General features: G+C 38.7%; 1 protein-coding gene across 2 annotated transcripts in view; it reads right to left on the bottom strand.

The window, feature by feature from the left end:
- The window catches only part of API5 (apoptosis inhibitor 5), a 37,556-nt gene extending 15,312 nt beyond the window's left edge, over window positions 1–22,244 (bottom strand). For both annotated transcript variants that reach the window (XM_081241482.1, XM_081241483.1), the window contains exons 1-8: window positions 22,010–22,244; window positions 8,065–8,226; window positions 6,876–6,969; window positions 6,319–6,384; window positions 5,654–5,805; window positions 3,977–4,183; window positions 2,938–3,042; window positions 1,725–1,814 (exon numbers count right to left, since the gene is read on the bottom strand). In XM_081241482.1, coding sequence (XP_081097608.1) covers window positions 1,725–1,814; window positions 2,938–3,042; window positions 3,977–4,183; window positions 5,654–5,805; window positions 6,319–6,384; window positions 6,876–6,969; window positions 8,065–8,226; window positions 22,010–22,078 — 945 coding nt within the window. In that variant the 5' untranslated portion in view covers window positions 22,079–22,244. The remainder of the gene's footprint in view (window positions 1–1,724; window positions 1,815–2,937; window positions 3,043–3,976; window positions 4,184–5,653; window positions 5,806–6,318; window positions 6,385–6,875; window positions 6,970–8,064; window positions 8,227–22,009) is intronic.
- Between the last annotated feature and the right edge of the window lie 218 nt (window positions 22,245–22,462).

Raw genomic sequence — 22,462 nt, 5'->3', positions numbered from 1 at the left:
GCTCTGCCACGGGAGAGGCCACAACAGTGAGAGGCCCACGTACCGCAAAAAAAAAAAAAAAAAAAACTCAAAATGGATTAAAGACCTAAATGTAAGGCCAGATACTATAAAACTTAGAGGAAAACACAGGCAGAACACTCTATGACATAAATCACAGCAAGATCCTTTTTGACCCACCTCCTAGAGTAATGGAAATAAAAATGAAAATAAACAAATGAGACCTAATGAAACTTAAAAGCTTTTGCACAGCAAAGGAAAACATAAGCAAGACGAAAAGACAACCCTCAGAATGGCAGAAAATATTTGCAAACAAAGCAAATGACAAAGGATTAATCTCCAAAATATACAAGCAGTTCATGCAGCTCAACATCAAAAAAACAAACAACCCAATCCAAAAATAGGCAGAAGACCTAAACAGACATTTCTCCATACAGATTGCCAACAAACACATGAAAGAATGCTCAACATCACTAATCATTAGAGAAATGCAAATCAAAACCACAATGAGGTATCACCTCACACCTGTCAGAATGGCCATCATCAAAAAAATCTACAAACAATAAATGCTGGAGAGGGTGTGGAGAAAAGGGAACTCTGTTGCACTGTTGGTGGGAATGTAAATTGATACAGCCACTATGGAGAACATTATGGAGGTTCCTTAAAAAACTAAAAATAGAACTACCATACCACCCAGCAATCCCACTACTGGGCATATACCCTGAGAAAACCATAATTCAAAAAGAGTCATGTACCACAATTTTCACTGCAGCACTATTTAAAACAGCCAGGACATGGAAGCAACCTAAGTGTCCATCGACAGATGAATGGATAAAGGTGTAGCACATATATACAATGGAATATCACTCAGCCATAAAAAGAAACGAAATTGAGTTACTTGTAGTGAGGTGGATGGACCTAGATAGAGTCTGTCATACGAAGTCAAGTTAGCCAGAAAGAGAAAAACAAATGTCATATACTAACGCATATATGTGGAATCCAGAAAAATGGTACAGATGAACCTATTTGTAGGGCAGGAATAGAGATGCAGAGGTAGAGAACGGACACGTGGACATGGTGGGTAAGGGAAGGGTGGGACGAATTGGGAGATTAGGTTTGACATAAATAACACTACCATATGTAGAAGAGATAGCTAGTGGGAACCTGCTGTATAGCACAGGGAGCTCAGCTCAGTGCTCTGTGATGACTTAGACAGGTGGGATGGGGGCGTTGGTAGGGAGGTCCAAGAGGGAGGGGTTTTATGTATACATATAGCTTATTCACTTCATTGTACAGTGGAAATGAACACAACATTGTAAAGCAATTATACTCCAATTAAAAACAAAAAAAGATGGCCTATTTTCTCCACAATTATGATTAATGACTTTATTTCCAGGTTGCTAAAGCCATTTGGCCTTGAGCAGTAACCTTGATGATGATCTGGTGCAAACATTTAAAATATTTTGAAAAAGAAATAGCAGAAAGACTTACTATATAAATCCTGTATTATATTTTGTCTAAAGCATCAACAACAGAAGAAATGCCTAAGATTAAAACAGATTTTATTTTTAAAGTAGACAACGTGTGGTCTGAGCAGCTAACAACACTACAATTATTGTCTAAATCATTTCAAAATCTGGTTCTCTATAATCTGGAAATTAATACTACACTATTAGACTTTGGGGCTCTATACTGACTATGCCATAAGGAAAGAAAAAAGTTCTTACCAGTAACTTATCAAACAGTTTCCTTAAATTTGTTTCTAGCTTTTCCATGTCACCACAAAATGAACTCATTTCAGCCAACAGTTTCAATACCTAAAACACACAATTCACTGTTATTAGCATTCTTTTTGAACGAGCAAGGGTTATAAAATAATAATTATTCTACATAACTATTTAATACTGCTTATTTTTCAGTTAGGCTTTTACAGAATCAGAACATTTGGACTGGAAAAAAAATTTAGAGATGCAGCCCTATTTTACTGCTGAGGAAACTGAAGGTCAGAGAGATTATGTGACTTGGCAAAGTCACAACGTATGTGAGTGGCAGGGCAGATTCTAAAACCCAGATCTCATGACTCTCAATATATCTGTGAGAATTAGTAAGGAAAAGAATATACATGACATTTTCTGCTACAGGTTAACAATGTATAAGAAAGAGACAATGAGCAAGAACTCTTAACAGCAAAGAATTATTTACTAACATTTAGGATGGGCCTCCTTTGCTATCAAACTTAGTCTCTGGATACTAACTCAAAGTATCAGTAACTGCCACTATTCTTTAGGTTCATCTCTGCTTTACTCAACTCCAGTCTGATAAGCCAAACCCAGGACATGTGAAGGAAACCACAGTGTAAGTGCACAGTGAGACTCCTCTCTATCCTAAAGACCCATGAAGGAAATGGCACATACATTTCCATGTTTCAATTCAATAATCATTACTAGGTGCTTTTCAGAATTCTACATTAGATTCTGAGGATTCAGAGAGGAATAAGGTTAAATTGGGGAGAAAAATGTAGAGTCTTTTATATGCTGTAAAAAAAATGTATATGTACATTACAGTTGAGATATATAGGGGACAGAGAGTAGTCAATTCTCTTGGAGAACGGATAAAGGACGTTTTGTGTTAATCGGTTAAATCTGGCTCTATCAGTCATAGAGATAGGAACTGTCATAATTGAACAATGTATTTAAAAGTATTAAGGCTACAAAGGCAGAGACTTAGACTATAATGAAAACTATAGGCGGTGCTTTCCTACTGTAGCAAACTCTCAATGAATCCATAAAGCATTCCTATGTAATTAATCCTGGGACAGGTTACTAGCTAGCCACCACCAGGCCTTAAATCTCTTAGAAATCAGATCAAAGTTAGTGGTTTACATTTATGTTGAAATACAGGAATGACTTTTCAGTGCTAAAAGCAGAAATTTTCTCTTACCTCCAACTGTATATCAAGACCCTCCACTGGGGTAGTCAAGGAACTGAGGTTAGGGAGAACTTGCTCACAGAAATAAGTCACAAACCTTGTGGAATGAACATTTTTCTGTAAAAATCCAAAGAACACTGAATTGTCAAAAAATATATATAGAGAGATATACATATATTATATTCTCTCAAACAGTAGCATGTCAATAGACAAATGCTCAGTACCAAAGCATCAAGTACTGTGGTTAAAATACAACAGAGTGCATACCCCAAAGCACCCCAGGAGTAACCTCAACAGACAATATATACTTTGTTGCAAAGTAATCTGGAGCACTGGGACTTTTATACATCTTTCAACTCTTATTTGATTCTCAGGTCAAATTTTGGAGGAAACTTTAGTGTTGAATTTTAGACTGTACATTCCCCCTTTAGAAGGACAGCTCCTTTATTTATTTATTTTAAAAACATTTATTTATCTATTTGGCTATGCCAGGTCTTAGTTGCGGCAGGCGGGCTCCTTAGCTGCAGCTCACAGGCTCCTTGGTTGTGGTATGCACGTGGGATCTAGTTCCCTGACCAGGGATCGAACCCGGGCCCCCTGCATTGGAAGTGCCGAGTCTTAACGACTGCACCATCAGGAAAGTACCATGACAGCTCTTCTAAATTGTGTTTTTCAAACTGTGCTATGCACATCTCAGAAGATTCATGGCCAGAGGAAGCACAAAGCCAGAGATAAAGAGCAAATATACCTACGACAACAATCTAAAAAATTTAAGGAAAAAAAAAAAAGTTAAATTACTAACCGTTTTAAAAACTCCAGTGAAACTATAAAGTATGATGCAAAATCTCAAGACTTTTAAAAAGTCCCTAAGCAAGACTATAAAGAAATTTCTTGCTGCTTTGGGCTCTTCACCTAGGCCTCCATAAAATAAATAATAGCTCCATTGGGTTAATACTTTTATGCAAAGGTTTGAGGAGAATGCTCAAGTGTATATCTATAGAATTTTAAGCTAATAGATCAAAATACCAGGTATATAAAACAAAGCGCTCACAGAGAAGAGGGGTACTGCCTGCCGAGTGCACTGTAAAAGCCTGTCCACACAGTCAGGATCCGAGGGATTGAAGGTTTGTTCCAGGTCAGCCTGTTCAGCCACCAACTCCACCAGTTGCTGCCTTCCACTCACTGTCTGTAAGCTTTTTAACCCAGATAGTATCTTCATAAACAGGACAAATTCCTCACCAGTCACGTCTTCTAGGACCTGGAAGGAGACGATTTAGAAGAGTTATTAGTATCTTTATCATTTGAATGGGAAAGAAACATCAATACTGAAACAGCACAGCAAATCTGTTTTGCAAAGTCAGTTTGCTGCTAATGTTCCTGAAATACTGAAGAGAGGACAACTTCAAGCTTCAGTCAAGTTAGCTTCAGAATAAGCCATGCATTCTCAGTGGTGCGCTACATTGTATCCAATGGAACAAAATTTGGTTCTTGGAAAATTTTACTCTTTTTTACGTATAAAGCACAGATATACATACAGTACATAAACAGATATACAGTATATCTGTGGTATTAAAATTTCATGGGATAGTGACTGAGGGAAAAAATATCTAAAAAGGCTCTTCAGGGGGTGATAGCCAAAAAAAAAAAAAAAAAAAAAGATGGAGAAAATGTGGCAATAAACTGTTAAATCAGACTCAGTTCCCTGTATTTAAAAGCAGCCTCATTCACATTAATATGGTAATTGTATACAAAACAGGAGACCATGCAAATTTTAAGTGCTCCATATCAGTAGCTCTAAGCTTTTCTGTTCACTGACCAAAGGAGCAAGCAATCATGACGTATCCCACCAGATAACTAGCTGGGGCATAGGTGAAATATGCTGCTCCTTTCTCTCTCACTAAAGAAATCTTATCAATAAGCAAGTGAGTGGTGCTATTAGAGAAAATTTTGAATTTTCCTGAACACATAAAACTAAATTATTCCCAAACGTTGGCACTGTATGAATGAAACATTTTTCTGTAAAAATCCGAAGAACACTGAATTGTCAAAAAATATATATATAGATATATATATATATTATATTCTCTCAAACAGTAGAATGTCAATAGACAAATGCTCAGTACCAAAGCATCAGGTACTGCGGCTAAAATACAACAGAGTGCATACCCCAAAGCACCCCAGGAGTAACCTCAATAGACAACTGGCACATAAATGTAAACCTCAATATATGTTGGCACTGTATAATTGTGACGCACCTTTCAAATCTTAGCAACTGTAACTATACCAGTGCTGGGAGCACAAATAAGCATGGTCTCTAGAGCTTATAGTGTCATGGGATAGGAAGAAACAACAGGTCATTTCAAGGTGACTTCAGTTTCATTCCGAAACGATCCAGAATACTATGGGAGAATATCCTAAAATCAGGGAGGAAGGGCGGGAATTAGGTAAAAATTCCCAAAGGAAATGACTCCTTGATGAATGCATAAATTTTAAGGATAACACCACAAAGGATTTAAATGTGATCAAACCCTTTAAATTAACACATTGATTCATCATTACAAGTGACCAAAGTGCAAAGCACAACATAAGAAAATCTTGAAGTTCTACAGTGGTTCTTACGGGATATATCACCTTATACACAACCTACCTACAGCACTGATGAATACGGCTAATTTCAAATATGTTCTTGTGCATTAGAGAAGTTCACTAAAAGATAACCGAAGCTTACCTTCTTGGATTCAGTTAGGATAAGTTCCTCTACTTCCTTTGTTAAGACTTCATCTGGTAAAGTCTTAAGTTTTGTAGAAAGGAATTTAATTGCTCGTTCTCTAACAATGTCCTCTCCTTGAAGAATTTGGCTGAACAAGCCACCTAAAGTCCCTGCAAAACAAAACAGTTGCATGTAGCAAGTCAATTCTATATAGGAATGAAATTTTTCAAGTTAATTTCAATTATAGTACAGTATTTCTTTTCAAGTGAATTAATAAACTTCCTGAATATCACTGATACTAGTTAAACTGTCTCAAATTTCTAAAGCCCCAACCATAAGAGTGATCATATGCTTTGTTCACGGATTCAGAATCAGCTTGAGCATGACTTTCCTTTTCTATCACTATTAATAATAAATAAACTCAGGTATTTTGGAAGAATTTCTTTAAAGTGGCAAAGGGAGTTTTCCCAATAGATTTCTAAGGGAAAAGTTCGATCTGTTTTTGCAATTATTTCTGCTGGTTTTTCGAGTCACAAACATCTTGAGCTAAGCTTTTTTTGGAGAATACTTAGAATTTTTATGAAACAGACGTCTCGGTGAATCACTTTATCCTTAATGAGTACTGCCAAACTCCCCAATTTTTTAGGACATCAAACACAATTCAGAACAAGAAGTGGCCTTACCTTTTGCATCCATCTTAAATATACTTAATAGGGCATTGTTCACTAAGTTAAATTCTGCAGAGTCATCTGGATAGAAAAAAAGTGGTACAATGTATAAAATAAATGAAAAATATCATCTGCTTCATTTTCAAACTTAAGACTCAACATAGTTTCTCACAGATTACATTGAGAGGAGACATATAACTAAGCATTTCTCTCAAGTACCAAGAAAATACATCTTTCCTGTAAGGGTAGAGAACCTGATCTAGTGTACCTGTAAAGCTTTTATGTTAGGATGGTACAATTGAGAAACTACAGGAAATTGGGGGGCGGGGGGATGGTGGTGAATAAAAATTCCCCAAAGAATCCAGTCATTATACCTTTATAAACAGAATTCAAAACAAAACTAGAAATTAGGTAATCACAAGTCAATAAGCTTCAAACTACTGAGTAAAAAAGAGAATTTAAATTTCTATCAGAGGTAGAACCTTCAGGAAAAAAAAAAGCTAAGAAAAACAGAGTCATTATTTCAGAGAGAATTTATATTTAGATAAAAGGGTATTAATAAAATTCCTTACCTGTCTGCAAAAGTTGGGTTAGTATATCTGCCACTCGGGGAAGATTTTCTCCAGTGGCAAATTGAGGCAGCTCTTTAATTGCTTGCCGTCGAATCTGAACATAATTTCAAACAAAAAATTAACCAAATACTATCATAAATAAAAACAACCTCAACCTTTAAAGAAAACAAAAACCACAGACAAACCATATAGGGGTATATGAGTCACAAAAATATGAGATTTTTAGCAGTTTTAGAAATAATTTACTCCAATTTAATATTCAAAGCTTCACAGAATACTAAAACAAAATGTGGTGGAAAGGGACATTAAATACAATTATCTGGAGTAGGCAGATTTGAGATTATAAACAACAGTTTATATGCTGATTATACACAACTGTTGGGTTTTTACTACCTGTGGGTACATAATACAGTATCCCTCAAGAATGGCTACAGTGTCAATGTCACATCTAATAACTATTTACTTTAGAATTTTCAGTATTGACTACTTAATACATTTGTGAATACATTCTGTGAACTTCATTCCAAATATGTGATCGTGGCTTATCTAGTTTAACATAAAAGTGCAAAGGAGTTAAATCTAACAAATTATGCATGAAATCATGATTCAATGATTTCATTTGAAAAGCCAGGGGCTAATAGCTGAAAATTCTTAGGAACCTGTATCAGCAGCCAGAAATGCTAATGGTTAATCCTGTTCCAAGGAAAAACTATTTCTTTTTATTCTAGTAATCACATACAGTTTTTTCACAGGTCAATTATTTTTCTGCTATGCAAAATATTTAGGGATGTTGAAACTATATTTTATGTTGTAAAAAACTATATTATTATTTTAAATATCCAAGCAAGCATAAATTGACTACAAACTAACACTAGTCTGATTTCATATGCACAATGCATAATAATCTAAGGAAAAGATGTGAGCCACAACCATTTTCAACAGTGGATAACAAGTAAGCTAAACAAAGTATTATGTGATTCTACAGATTTTTCACAGTTGAAAGAACTAATATATTTTCTTACATGTAGACTTAAGCCTTGGTATGTTGTCACACCAGGCCACACTGCAGTATTTTATTGTGCACTGATATGATTGGTACTTCAATTATATTAGGTACACACAAAAAATGTCTGAAAATGGCAAAAGTAACGTCTGAAAACTTGTTGAAAAGTGTCAAACATAAACTTACTGATACGTCTTCATCCTCACAGAGGTCTAACTGTGCATTGATAGCAGAATCAGCCAATTCTGGAAAATGCTTAAAGAATTTTGGAATAAACTGAGCTGCTAATCTTTTTTCCTTGGTACCACCTTTGACACCATCCAATATCACTTGATAAGCATCTTTATGCTGAAAGAAAGAAAGAAGTAGAAAAGAAACACAATTTTGAAGGATGGGAAGCTAAACAAACTCTGCTTTAAATTAGTTAAATTTTACATAGGCTAAGAAATGGGCTTATTTTTGGAGTTTTACTGCTTAAATTTGACAGCTACCTTCCTACTATCTGCTCCCTGTCCCCCATGTTATTATTTGTGAGTTGGGAAAGAGAGAAGAATGACTCTAATATTAAGTGGAAAAAGCAAGTAAGTTTGTTATGTACCAACACTTCTTTATTCTATTGATTACTGACCCTAGCCTTGTGACTGTATCATGCTTTAAAAATTTGTAATGAATATAATAGAATTCTCAAAGAATTGTGTTACATTTACTTAAATATATTTATCTGTTTCCAATTACCACCTTGCAGAAGGTAGAGAGAGTACACTCCTGAAATTAAGCAATACGAGGAAGGTTAGGAAGCTTTATTTTGCCTCACATTTTAGGATATAAAAATGGCAATTCATTCTATATGGCCAGCCAATTTCAATGAAGATAGATGCTAATATCACATATTTAATTTTTCATAAAAATAATATATTCAAAGCTCATTTGTTTCCTTTAAAAAAATTTCAGAAGTGCTGTCCCTCAGATACTCATAATGTGAAGAATCAACAAGTTCCCAAACCCCCCTATACATCTGCCTCCAAACCAGTCCTTTTATTAAATGGATCAAGCTGGCAAACAAAGTAATAAATATCACAGCTACACAATACTTTTAATTCCTGGAAAACCTTAAACATAATACAAATACCAAATATGTATTTACTCTTATGTATAAAGCAATTCTCTAAATGCTTTAGGTAAGTGAGCTTACTTTATGCCATCAAGAGCGGAAAACTAAAGAACAGAAAATGGATTAGAGAATTACCACAAATTTAGTTTTGTGATAATCCTTCTCATGGACGATATACTGTGTTAAGTGAAAAAAAATATACCATGATGAAAAGTTATTTAGGTTCAGTGGGATCTCAATTAAGGACATTATTATTATTATCATTATTTTCGGCCGCCCTACATGGCATGCAAGATCTCAGTTCCCCGACCAGGGATCGAACCTGTGCCCCCTGCAGTGGAAGCTCAAAATCTTGACCACTGGACCACCAGAGAAGTCCAAAGGACATTATTTTTGAAAAATAATCAGAAATAAAGTGCTCCATGTATCAAAAGGCTATGATCACAATTAGATCTTCTAAAGGTACACATTTTAATATAATCTGCATAATTACTAGATTACTTTAAAAGTTCATATATTGCCAACCTATCTAAAAAAACAAATTCTAAAAATTATTTCTAATAAACAAATTCCATCAAACTGATTAATGACAACTCCTACTATCTTTTTTTTTTTTACATCTTTATTGGAGTATAATTGCTTTACAATGGTGTGTTAGTTTCTGCTTTATAACAAAGTGAATCAGTTATACATATACATATGTTCCCATATTTCTTCCCTCTTGTGTCTCCCCCTTCTACTACCTTAAACATTAATACCACCCCCTAAATAACAGAAATTTCTGTGAATAAGGTTAGCTTCCTCATGAAATGCAGACACAAAATCAGTCTTCAGGAGTTACTACTTCAAAAGTGTATTATACACTTCTGGGCTTCCCTGGTGGTGCATTGGTTAAGAGTCCACCTGCCAATGCAGGGGACATGGGTTCGAGCCCTGGGCCGGGAAGATCCCACATGCCTCGGAGCAACTAAGCCCATGTGCCACAGCTACTTAGTCTGCGCTCTAGAGCCCACAAGCCACAACTACTGAGCCCACAAGCCACAACTACTGAAGCCCCCGCGCCTAGAGCCCATGCTCTGCAACAAGAGAAGCCACGGCAATGAGAAGCCCACGCACCACAACGAAGAGTAGCCCCCACTTGCCACAACTAGAGAAAGCCCACACGCAGCAATGAAGACCCAACATAGCCAAAATAAATAAGTTTATATTTTAAAAAGTGTATTATACACTTTTTAGTGCAAAGGTTCAAAAAAATCATGGCTGACTTCTCTACCAATGTACACTCCTGTGGCTTGCTACATAACTTCTAGTAGACTTCATAAAATTGAAGTATTGAGCAGTCTGACATCCTTAGTTTTTGCAGAGTATCACAATCCAATTTCCTTTAACTCAAACTTCAGACTTTACTTATAAACCCCTTTGAATTGCCTAAAATTCACTGTCTAAAATTAAATGAAGGATCCCTGCTTAAAACAACCAATCCCTCTACCAAGGGAAAAAAATGTGGAATAGAATAAAAAGGGATTATTAGCAACACTTACTGAAAGCCTACGTGGAACTGTGCAATGCCTTCTGTACATGCCTCACAATAATCCTGAGTTAGGTGTTACTATCCTTGTTTTTCAGATGAGAAAACCAAGTCTTAGAGAAGTGAAATAATTTGTCCAGAACCACATACAGTTAGTTAAGTAGCAGATCCAGGACCTGAACATGGTTCTGATGGCCTTTTAAGTCAAGATCTGTGCCTAATACCAAGCTTCTTTAATTGGAATCTTTCAAATTAGTGTCCTGAGATCTTAATTAACAAAGGAGGAGAGAAAGAAAAGCTTGCCAGATCGAGGATTGTCAAAGGTAAAATTTGAGTCCTAAATACAGTCTCCACACAGGCATATAAATTGAAATGTAGTATATTAAACAGCAAGACCTTTGGAAAGTTAAGACATTTTAACATAGTCATAATAGAAATCAAACTTTTTACCATTAATAGGCATCAGTTCTATCAAATAATTTCACAGACATTACTAATAGACTTCAACTAATTATCCTTTATGAAATGCAAAATAAAATTATATTCTTCCTTGCCAGCTTTTTGAATTATTTGTCTTTTAACTGTAGTACAGGGACAGGACTTTTTAACAGAAATCTCCCTAAAGTAACTACTACTTATGCTTTTCAAAGTAGGAAACAAGATATAAGTGATATCTGCAGTGATCACAGTGATTTAGTAACAGGTAGGAATGTAACCATAAGAAAATGTTTCAAATACTACACAGCACTGTGTATCTTTGCATTTCCAACAGTTGTATTTATATTTTAGCTGGATAAATTAATGATCCTAATAAGAAGCTTTAATTGTAAATACTTTTAATGGATTTCTAAAGCTGTGTATTTATGTGTGATTTTAATTTCTAATTAAAGGAGAAAACTCTAAAGAAATCTCTAAGATATTTTCAAGTAAAAAAGTCAGTTACAATTTGATCCACATTTGGTAGACACATTCTAAAAGAAAAGCCTTGCAATTATGATTGTCAAATCACAACCGATATGCATAAGTGGTCACTGACGTGCCGGGTAAGCCACATTTGGGTCCAGGATGCAGCCTTTATGAAATAAAGCATTATTTTAGAGAAGAAAGGATGTAGTTTCAACAAATTTCTCAAGTATGACATAAAAAGAAAATGGATAAGCTAAGCTATACTACTTCCTTCCTCAGACTCAATTAATAAACTTAGTTTGAATTTAATATACGTGTTAAACTGTTAACACTTCTACATTATTTTTGAGGGATTATGAACTTGGTTGGTCTGTGATTTTACCTTAAGCGTAGCAAAAAAAAGGACCAAAAGAATGCTATTTCATGAAATATAAGTCAGTAAAGTTTACACTCTTCCACACTTAGGAGCCAATATACTCCTGTGTAAGAGAACACAGGAGGAAGGAGGAGCTTCAAGATGGCGGAAGAGTAAGATGCTGAGATCACCTTCCTCTCCACAGATACATCAGAAATACATCTACACGTGGAACAACGCCTACAGAACACCTACTGAACGCTGGCAGAAGACCTCAGACCTCCCAAAAGGCAAGAAACTCCCCACGTACCTGTGTAGGGCAAAAGAAAAAAGAAAAAACAGAGACAAAAGAATAGGGACGGGACCTGCACCAGTGGGAGGGAGCCGTGAAGGAGGAAAGGGTTCCACACACTAGAAGCCCCTTCGCGGGAGGAGACTGCGGGTGGCGGAGGGGGGAAGCTTCGGAGCCACGGAGGAGAGCACAGCAACAGGGGTGCGGAGGGCAAAGCTTAGAGATTCCCGCACAGAGGATAGGTGCCGACCAGCACTCAACAGCCCGAGAGGCTTGTCTGCTCACCCGCCGGGGCGGGCGGGGCTGGGAGCTGAGGCTTGGGCTTCGGAGGTCGGATCCCAGGCAGAGGACTGGGGTTGGTGGCGTGAACACAGCCTGAAGGGGCTAGTGCGCCACGGCTAGCTGGAGGGAGTCCAGGAAAAAGTCTGGAGCTGCCAAAGAGGCAAGAGACTTTTTCTTGCCTCTTTGTTTCCTGGTGCGCGAGGAGAGGGGATTAAGAGCACAGCTGAAAGGAGCTCCAGAGACAGGCGCAAGCCGCGGCGATCAACGCAGACCCCAGAGACGGGCATGAGACGCTAAGGCTGCTGCTGCAGCCACCAAGAAGCCTGTGTGCGAGCATAGGTCACTCTCCACACCTGCCCTCCCGGAAGCCTGTGCAGCCCGCCACTGCCAGGGGCCCGTGATCCAGGGACAACTTCCCCGGGAGAACGCACGGCGAACCTCAGGCTGGTGCAACGTCACGCTGGCCTCTGCCACCACAGGCTCGCCCTGCACTCCGTACCCCTCCCTCTCCCTGGCCTGAGTGAGCCAGAGCCCCGGAAGCAGCTGCTCCTTTAACCCCATCCTGTCTGGGGGGGGAACAGACGCCCTCAGGTGACCTACACACAGAGGTGGGGCCAAATCCAAAGCTGAACCCCAGGAGCTGTGCAAACAAAGAAGAGAAAGGGAAATGTCTCCCAGCAGCCTCAGGAGCAGCAGATTAAAGCTCCACAGTCAACTTGATGTACCCTGCATCTGTGGAATCCCTGAATAGACAACGAATCATCCCAAATTGAGGAAGTGGACTTCAGGAGCAACAATATATATATATATATTTTCCCTTTTTCTTTTTCTGTGAGTGTGTATGTGTATGCTTCTGTGTGTGATCCTGTCTGTATAGCTCTGCTTTTACCATTTGTCCTACGGTTCTGTCTGTCCGTTTTCTGTGCTTCTTTTTAGTATAGTTTTTAGTGCTTGTTATCATTGGTGAATTTGTTTTTTGGTTTGGTTGCTCTCTTCTTTCTTTCTTTTCTTTCCTTCTTTCCTTCTTCTCCCCCCTCCCTCCCTCCCTCCTTCCCTCTCTCTCTCTCTTTCTTTTTTCTCCCTTTTATTCTGAGCCGTGTGGATGACAGGCTCTTGGTGCTCCAGCCAGGTGTTAGGGCTGTGCCTCTGAGGTGGGACAGCCAAGTTCAGGTCCACAAGAGACCTCCCAGCTCCATGTAATATCAAACGATGAAAATCTCCCAGAGATCTCCATCTCAATGCCAAGATCTAGCTCCACTCAACGACCAGCAAGCTCCAGTGCTGGACACGTTATGTCAAACAACTAGCGAGACAGGAACACAGCCCCATCCATTAGCAGAGAGGCTGCCTAAAATAATAAGGCCACAGACAACCCCAAACACACAACCAGACGTGGACCTGCCCACTAGAAAGACAAGATCCAGCCTCATCCACCAGAACACAGGCACAAGTCCCTTCCACCAGGAAGTATACACAACCCACTGAACCAACCTAAGCCACTGGGGGCAGACACCAAAAACAACGGGAACTACAAACCTGTAGTCTGTGCAAAGGAGACCCCCAAACACAGTAAGTTATGCAAAATAAGAAGACAGAGAAACACACAGCAGATGAAGGAGCAGGTAAAAACCCACCAGACCTAACAAATGAAGAGGAAATAGGCAGTCTCCCTGAAAAAGAATTCAGAATAATGATAGTAAAGGTGATCCAAAATCTTGGAAATAGAATGGGGAAAATACAAGAAACGTTTAACAAGGACCTAGAAGAACTAAAGAGCAAACAAACAGTGATGAACAACACAATAAATGAAATTAAAAATTCTCTAGAAGGGATCAAAAGCAGAATAACTGAGGCAGAAGAATGGAAAAGTGACCTGGAAGATAAAATAACTACTGCAGAGCAGAATAAAGAAAAAAAAAATGAAAAGAATTGAGGACAGTCTCAGAGAACTATGGGAGAACATTAAACACACCAACATTCGAATTATAGGGGTCCCAGAAGAAGAGGAGAAAAACAAAGGGACTGAGAAAATATCTGAAGAGATTATAGTTGAAAACTTCCCTAATAAAGGAAAGGAAATAGTTAATCAAGTCCAGGAAGCACAGAGAGTGCCATACAGGATAAATCCAAGGAGAAACACGCCAAGACACATACTAATCAAACAATCAAAAATTAAATACAAAGAAAAAATATTAAAAGCAGCAAGGGAAAAACAACAAATAACATACAAGGGAATCCCCATAAGGTGAACAGCTGATCTTTCAGCAGAAACTCTCCAAGCCAGAAGGAAGTGGCAGGACATATTTAAAGTGATGAAGGGGAAAAACTTACAGCCAAGATTACTCTACCCAGCAAGGATCTCATTCAGATTTGACGCAGAAATTAAAACTTTTACAGACAAGCAAAAGCTAAGAGCACCACCAAACCAGCTCTACAACAAATGCTAAAGGAATTTCTCTAGGCAGGAAACACAAGAGAAAGAAAAGACCTACAATAACAAACCCAAAATAATTAAGAATATGGTAATAGGAACATAATGATAATTACCTTAAATGTAAATGGATTAAGTGCTCCAACCAAAAGACATAGACTGCCTGAATGGATACAAAAACAAGACCTGTCTATGTGCTCTCTACAAGAGACCCACTTCAGACCTAGGGACACATACAGACTGAAGGTGAGGGGATGGAAAAAGATACTCCATGCAAATGGAAATCAAAAGAAAGCTGGAGTAGCAATTCTCATATCAGACAAAAAAGACTTTAAAACAAAGACTATTACAAGAGACAAAGAAGGACACTACATAATGATCAAGGGATCAATCCAAGAAGAAGATATAACAGTTGTAAATATTTATGCACCCAACACAGGAGCACCTCAATACATAAGGCAAATACTAACAGCCATAAAAGGGGAAATTGACAGTAACACAATAGTAGGGGACTTTAACACCCCACTTTCACCAATGGACAGACCCAAAATGAAAATAAATAAGGAAACACAAGCTTCAAATGATACATTAAACAAGATGGACTTAACTGATATTTATAGGACATTCCATCCAAAAGGAACAGAATACACTTTCTTCTCAAGTGCTTGTGGAACATTCGCCAGGATAGATCATATCTTGGGTCACAAATCAAGCCTTGGTAAATTTAAGAAAACAGAAATCGTATCAAGTATCTTTTCCAACCACAATGCTATGAGACTAGATACCAATTACAGGAAAAAATATGTAAAAAATACAAAGACATAGAGGCTAAACAACACACTAGTTAATAACCAAGAGATCACTGAAGAAATCAAAAAATACCTAGAAACAAATGACAATGAAAACACGACGACCCAAAACCCATGGGATGCAGCAAAAGCAGTTCTAGGAGGAAAGTTTAGAGCAATACAATCCTACCTTAAGAAACAACAAACATCTCAAATAAACCTAACCTTACACCTAAAGCAATTAAAGAAAGAACAAAAAATATAGCAGAGGGAGGAACACTCCCAAACTCACTCTACGAGGCCACCATCACCCTGATACCAAAACCAGACAAAGGTGTCACAAAGAAAGAAAACTACAGGCCAATATCACTGATGAACATAGATGCAAAAATCATCAACAAAAATACTGGCAAACAGAATCCAATAGCACATTAAAAGGATCATACGCCATGATCCAGTGGGGTTTATCCCAGGAATGCAAGGATTCTTCAATATATGCAAATCAATCAACGCGATACAGCATATTAAAAAACTGAAGGAGAAAAATCATATGATCAACTCAATAGATGCAGAGAAAGCTTTTGACAAAATTCAACACCCATTTATGATAAAAACCCTCCAGAAAGTAGGCATAGAGGGAACTTACCTCAACATAATAAAAGCCATACATGACAAACCCACAGCCAACATCGTCCTCAATGGTGAAAAACTGAAACCATTTCCACTAAGATCAGTAACAAGACAAGGTTGCCCTCTCACCAGTATTATTCAACATAGTTTTGGAAGTTTTAGCCACAGAAATCAGAGAAGAAAAAGAAATAAAAAGAATCCAAATCGGAAAAGAAGAAGTAAAGCTGTCACTGTTTGCAGATGACATGATACTATACATATAGAATCCTAAAGATGCTACCAGAAAACTACTAGAACTAATCAATGAATTTGGTAAAGTTGCAGGATACAAAATGAATGCACAGAAATTTCTTGCATTCCCATACACGAATGATGAAAAATCTGAAAGTGAAATTAAGAAAACAATCCTATTTACCACTGCAAGAAAAAGAATAAAATATCTAGGAATAAACCTACTTAAGGAGACAAAAGACCTGTATGCAGAAAATTATAAGACACTGATGAAAGAAATTAAAGATGATACAAATAGATGGAGAGATATACCATATTCTTGGATTGGAAGAATCAACATTGTGAAAATGACTCTACTACCCAAAGCAATCTACAGATTCAATGCAATCCCTATCAAACTACGACTGGCATTTTTCACAGAACTAGAACAAAAACAAAAATCTCACAATTTGTATGGAAACACAAAAGACCCTGAATAGCCAAAGCAATCTTGAGAAAGAAAAATGGAGCTGGAGGAATCAGGTTCCCTGACTTCAGACTATACTACAAAGCTACAGTAATCAAGACAGTATGGTACTGGCACAAAAACAGAAATACAATAAAGCAGAAACTAAAAAAAAAAAACAAAAAAACCCCAGAAATACGGATCAATGGAACAGAATAGAAAGCCCAGAGATAAACCCACACACATATGCTCGCCTTACCTTTGATAAAGGAGGCAAGAATATCCAGTGGAGAAAAGACAGCCTCTTCAATAAGTGGTGCTGGGAAAACTGGATAGCTACGTCTAAAAGAATGAAATTAGAACACTCCCTAACACCATACACAAAAATGAACTCAAAATGGATTAAAGACCTAAATGTAAGGCCAGACACTATCAAACTCTTAGAGGAAAACATATGCAGAACACTCTATGACATAAATCACAGCAAGATCTTCTTTGACCCACCTCCTAGAGAAATGGAAATAAAAACAAAAATAAACAAATGGGACCTAATGAAACTTAAAAGTTTTTGCACAGCAAAGGAAACCATAAACAAGACGAAAAGACAACCCTCAGAATGGGAGAAAATATTTGCAAAGGAAGCAATTGACAAAGGATTAATCTCCAAAATTTACAAGCACATCATGCAGCTCAACATCAAAAAAGCAAACAACCCAATCCAAAAATGGGCGCAAGACCTAAATAGACATTTCTCCAAAGAAGATATACAGATTGCCAACAAACACATGAAAGAATGCTCAACATCATTAATCATTTGAGAAATGCAAATCAAAACTACAAAGAGATATCATGTCACACTGGTCAGAATGGCCATCATCAAAAAATCTATGAACAATAAATGCTGGAGAGGGTGTGGAGAAAAGGGAACACTCTTGCACTGTTGGTGGGAATGTAAATTGATACAGCCACTATGGAGAACAGTATGGAGGTTCCTTAAAAAACTAAATAGACCTACCATACGACCCAGCAATCCCACCACTGGGCATATACCCTGAGAAAACCATTATTCAAAAAGAGTCATGTACCACAATGTTCACTGCAGCTCTATTTACAATAGCCAGGACATGGAAGCAACCTAAGTGTCCATCAACAGATGAATGGATAAAGAAGATGTGGCACATATATACAATGGAATATTACTCAGCCATAAAAAGAAACGAAATTGAGCTATTTGTAATGAGGTGGATGGACGTAGAGTCTGTCATACAGAGTGAAGTAAGTCAGAAAGAGAAAAACAAATACCGTATGCTAACGCATATATATGGAATCTGAGGGAAAAAAATGTTCATGAAGAACCTAGGGGCAAGACGGGAATAAAGACGCAAACCTACTAGAGAATGGACTTGAAGATATGGGGAGGGGGAAGGGTAAGCTCGGACAAAGTGAGAGAGTGGCATGGACATATACACACTACCCAATGTAAAACAGATAGCTAGTGGGAAGCAGCCGCATAGCACAGGGAGATCAGCTCGGTGCTTTGTGACCACCTAGAGGGGTGGGATAAGGAGGGTGGGAGGGAGGGAGATGCAAGAGGGAAGAGATATGGGGATATATGTATATGTATAACTGATTCCTTTGTTATAAAACAGAAACTAACACACCATTGTAAAGCAATTATACTCCAATAAAGATGTTAAAAAATAAAAAGAGAACACAGGAGAAATCAGCATTTAGGCATTATATTGATAGAATCTTAGATCAGCCCAATTGTCAAAATTCCTTAATTTTTTTGACTACATAAGATAAAATTAAATATTTACATTTTAAAATGACATACGTTCATAAAAATTTGAGACAAAATTCATGTTAATGGTGGGCCACAGTTTGCTCTATTATGGCCTGTTAGGAGCCCTGGGTAGAGCACAGTGGAAAAGCGGTTTAGGGAGGTATAAGAACACAGAGCAGAGGAAGGAGACTTGACTAAGGAGTAGCAGAGGCAGAGTGGGGGAAAGGGAGGCTGAATAAGTAGGTGGAACACAGGAGCTACAAGAGGAAAGGTGACAGAGGGACCGGAAGGTTTTGAGGTATTAAACAATGCTTCACTTAGAATTTATGACCTGCTATTTGCTTATTAGAAAATACATGCTTGTGGTTTAAATATATGTGTGTGTGCATGTGTATGTATAAAGTTCCCTTCTTCATTCAAAAGAGATAATCCTTGAAAACAAGGGTTTTGTGTATTTATGTACGTATCTGTTTCTTCTTTGAATATATTTCTTCAAATGTCTACTGAATGGCAGGGTATAATACAAGGAGAGAAAGAAAAAAAAATAAAAGAATTTAAGCCTTAACCTTTACAATTAAGCAAGGGAATAAGAAATTTAGTAAGAATAAGACTTCACAATTTAGTAAGACTTCACAATTTAGTAAGGGAATAAGAAAAGTCCTCACATGAAATAAAATCAAACTTGAAGTTCTATAAATGAATACACAGTGCAAAGGACGTTCCAAAAGAGAAAGATCTGGTCTGTTTGAGTCAAGGCAGCTGATAAAACCTCAGAGGACTTGTGTCTTCCTGATATATTTAGAGAGCACACTCTAAAAGGAGTACTGACAGTAGCAGAGAGGGCACTCCCCTCAGTGGTGGCTCCGTGAGCAGCAACTGCGGTACTCACCACTTTTAAAAAGGGTGAAAATCAAAATAAAGTTAGAAGTAAGTTCTAGACTAAGAAACTCAAATATGGTTTCACAAGTGTCCAGATAGGTACCTGCCAGGAAATTTAAAGTCTTGACTGTAAATCTTACAAGGTGACATGAAAATCTGGCTGTGCTACTCGATGAATGTAAGTATTTCTTCTCTCCTTAGAAAAACGTGAATGGTGTCCCTTCCGTTAAGTTGGCTCTTGCTTTTGTTAATTAAATTCACATGCAGTATCTTGAAGCTCAATACACCTTTTTGGGTGAGCAGTTTTAGGAATTTTCTCTAAAAGGAAAGAAGTATTATACAATAGAGCAGAATTAGTTGGCATTACGGTTTAGTCTAGCTTCAGTTCTCCCAGAATTCACTGTTTGAGGCTGAGCAAATCACAACCTTTCATCACCCAAAGATCTTTTTTCCTTATTTAGTTGCTTGACAGTTGTCATTACAGTGTCATGAAGGTACTGATCTCCCATCACCTAAGGGAACCGTGCTAAAATTTTACTGCCCAGCACAGAGTCTGGTACATGGTAGACACTCAAGAAAATATACCGAATAAATGAAATTGTGGGTCCTCATGAAAGTCTGCATAAAAGGGTCCCTCCTGTTTTTTCACAAAATTCTGTCTCCTAAGCACTCTTCCTAAATTAAAAGCAGATTTTTGCCTTGAGAAACACTACTGACCTCTTGAGGGAGAACTCTCAATCTAAACTGGTATTTATAATTAAAGACAACATAAGAGGGAAATGAAAACAACTCTCCATTATTCATAGAATATAAAAACTCCCATTTGGATTCTATTTGCTCTAACATACTGTAAGTAGGTGGCTGTCAACCTTTATCCTACTCCAGCAAAAAATGAGGGTGGGGTTATGGGACAGCACTCTGTATACAGTTTCAAAGTTTCCCTAGAAGATTCCTGAATCACCTCTTTGGGAGAGCACCATATACAAACTCATTTGAGAATCACTGTTGTACCTTTTATTCCATCCCCTCTGCTGACGTGCAGCAAAGTCAATTTTAGGGAGAACAACTGGCTACAATCTCCCCCAACTCAGTCATAATGAATGAAACTATCTTCACTACTAGTTCTCTATAGGAACAAGGACAACAAACTCAAACTGAGTGACCATAAATTTTTCCCACCTTGCCTTAATCGGCAGAAAATGTCTCCTTCACAGCCAACTTAACACACACACCCTACATACATCTACAACAGACTGACTGTCAGTATATATTTCTCATTGATGATGTCAAAATTTCTTACTGAAATGGAAACGTGCAGGTAAGGAAAACCAACTGATACCTGAAAATGGTATATTCACAATTCTAGATTAAGCTAAAATAAGGTCCCAACATCAAAATTTTTTTTTGTTTGGCTCAGAAAGTTTCTACCTGAATGTCTGGAAAAGGGGATGGGAGAGGTAAAGCCACAGCTTTGCTAATGTTATCAGACTCTAGGATCTGCCACTCACTACTCCAAGAGATGGGTAAGCAGAAGAATCACATGACGTTCTAGGCACTGAAAAGATACAGCATGGGATTTCCAACAACAATGATCAAGATTACCGCGGGGAGAGCCTGGTTCTTTTCCCAAGAAAACACACAACCACTTGTCAACTCCTCAACTTCAAAGGACTCCAGTACTTAAAAGCTCACAAAGCAATGGCTCGTACAGCCAATTCAACACTGCTGAACACTTGCCAGACAACTCTATTTAAAACTGCACTCTCCCCCAACCCCCCCTACGGCCCTGTTATATTTTCTTCACAACACTCTTCATTGGGGGAAAGGGGGGAAGCATCTCTCTTTCTTATTTATCACTAGTCTCCCTCACTAAAGGTGCTTTCTGGGAGCGCATGTGTTTTTCTGTCTCGTACCTCCAGCGCCCGGCGCAGAGCCTGGTCCATGACAGGCGCTCAAAAAATGTACTGAATAATGAAATCATAAGCCGTCGTTAAAGTCTGGACGAAAGGGCCTATCTGTATTTCACAAACTTCTGTCTCCCAAATTCTCTTAGTAAATTAATTGCTGATTTTTGCCTCGAGAAAGACATTTTTGACCTCTCGAGGACTCTCAATCTAAGCTTCCAAGGGACTGAGCGCCACCGAAAAGGAGAAAAACTTCAGTGGAATCTGGAGGACAAGGCTCGGAAAGAGACTGAACGGGGCGGGAAGGGGGGCTGAAGAGGCTGAGTTAGGAAACGCCACGGTGAGAAAAGGCTAATCAAGGGAGGCAGAGGAGCCTGGAACCCGGGGACCGCGCTCTCCCTGATGAAGCCCGAGTCTGCACTCCCGGCGAGGAGCCCATCCCGACGAAACAGCCGGGGCGGCTGGGAGCCCGCGGGAGGGCGAAGCAGTAGCCCCCGCCGGCCCGGGGAGCGCTTTCGAAAGGCCTCAGAGCGCCGGGCCCCGCAGGCCGCTAGGGAACTCACTTGGCCCACTTGCTCCGTGGCATCGGCTAAGATGCCATAGTTGCGGTAAAGCTCCTCTACGGTCGGCATGGTGAACGACAAGCCCAGGGCCTGCTCCTGCTGTCGTCGTCGTCGCTAGCGCCACCGCCGCCTCTGAAGTTCTCCAAGCCTGCGACCCGCACTATTACGACCCCAGCTGCCGCCAGTGCCGCCGCCAGTCACCGCGCACGGGACAGCTCCTCCCCCAACGTGCACGTAAAGACGTGCGCGTCGGGAGCGGCCTTCATTGACTGCCACTGCGCCACCTGGTGTTTTATTGCCCTCTAGCGGTGGGAGGTGCAAAAAGCGGCAAGGACGATTGAACTAGCTCATAATTTTTTTTGTTGTTTTTTGGAAGGACTGTGCCTCTCTAGGAGATCTTGGTGCGGGTTGGAGGAAAATACAAAGCTAATTGCGTTCCTGCCCTTAAAAGAC

The sequence above is a fragment of the Mesoplodon bidens genome (genome assembly GCF_964165515.1).
Source record: "Mesoplodon bidens genome assembly, chromosome: 7".
NCBI lineage: Eukaryota > Metazoa > Chordata > Mammalia > Artiodactyla > Ziphiidae > Mesoplodon > Mesoplodon bidens.
The sequence above is the reverse complement of the archived record's forward strand: the minus strand, read 5'-3'. Positions and strand labels throughout refer to the sequence as shown.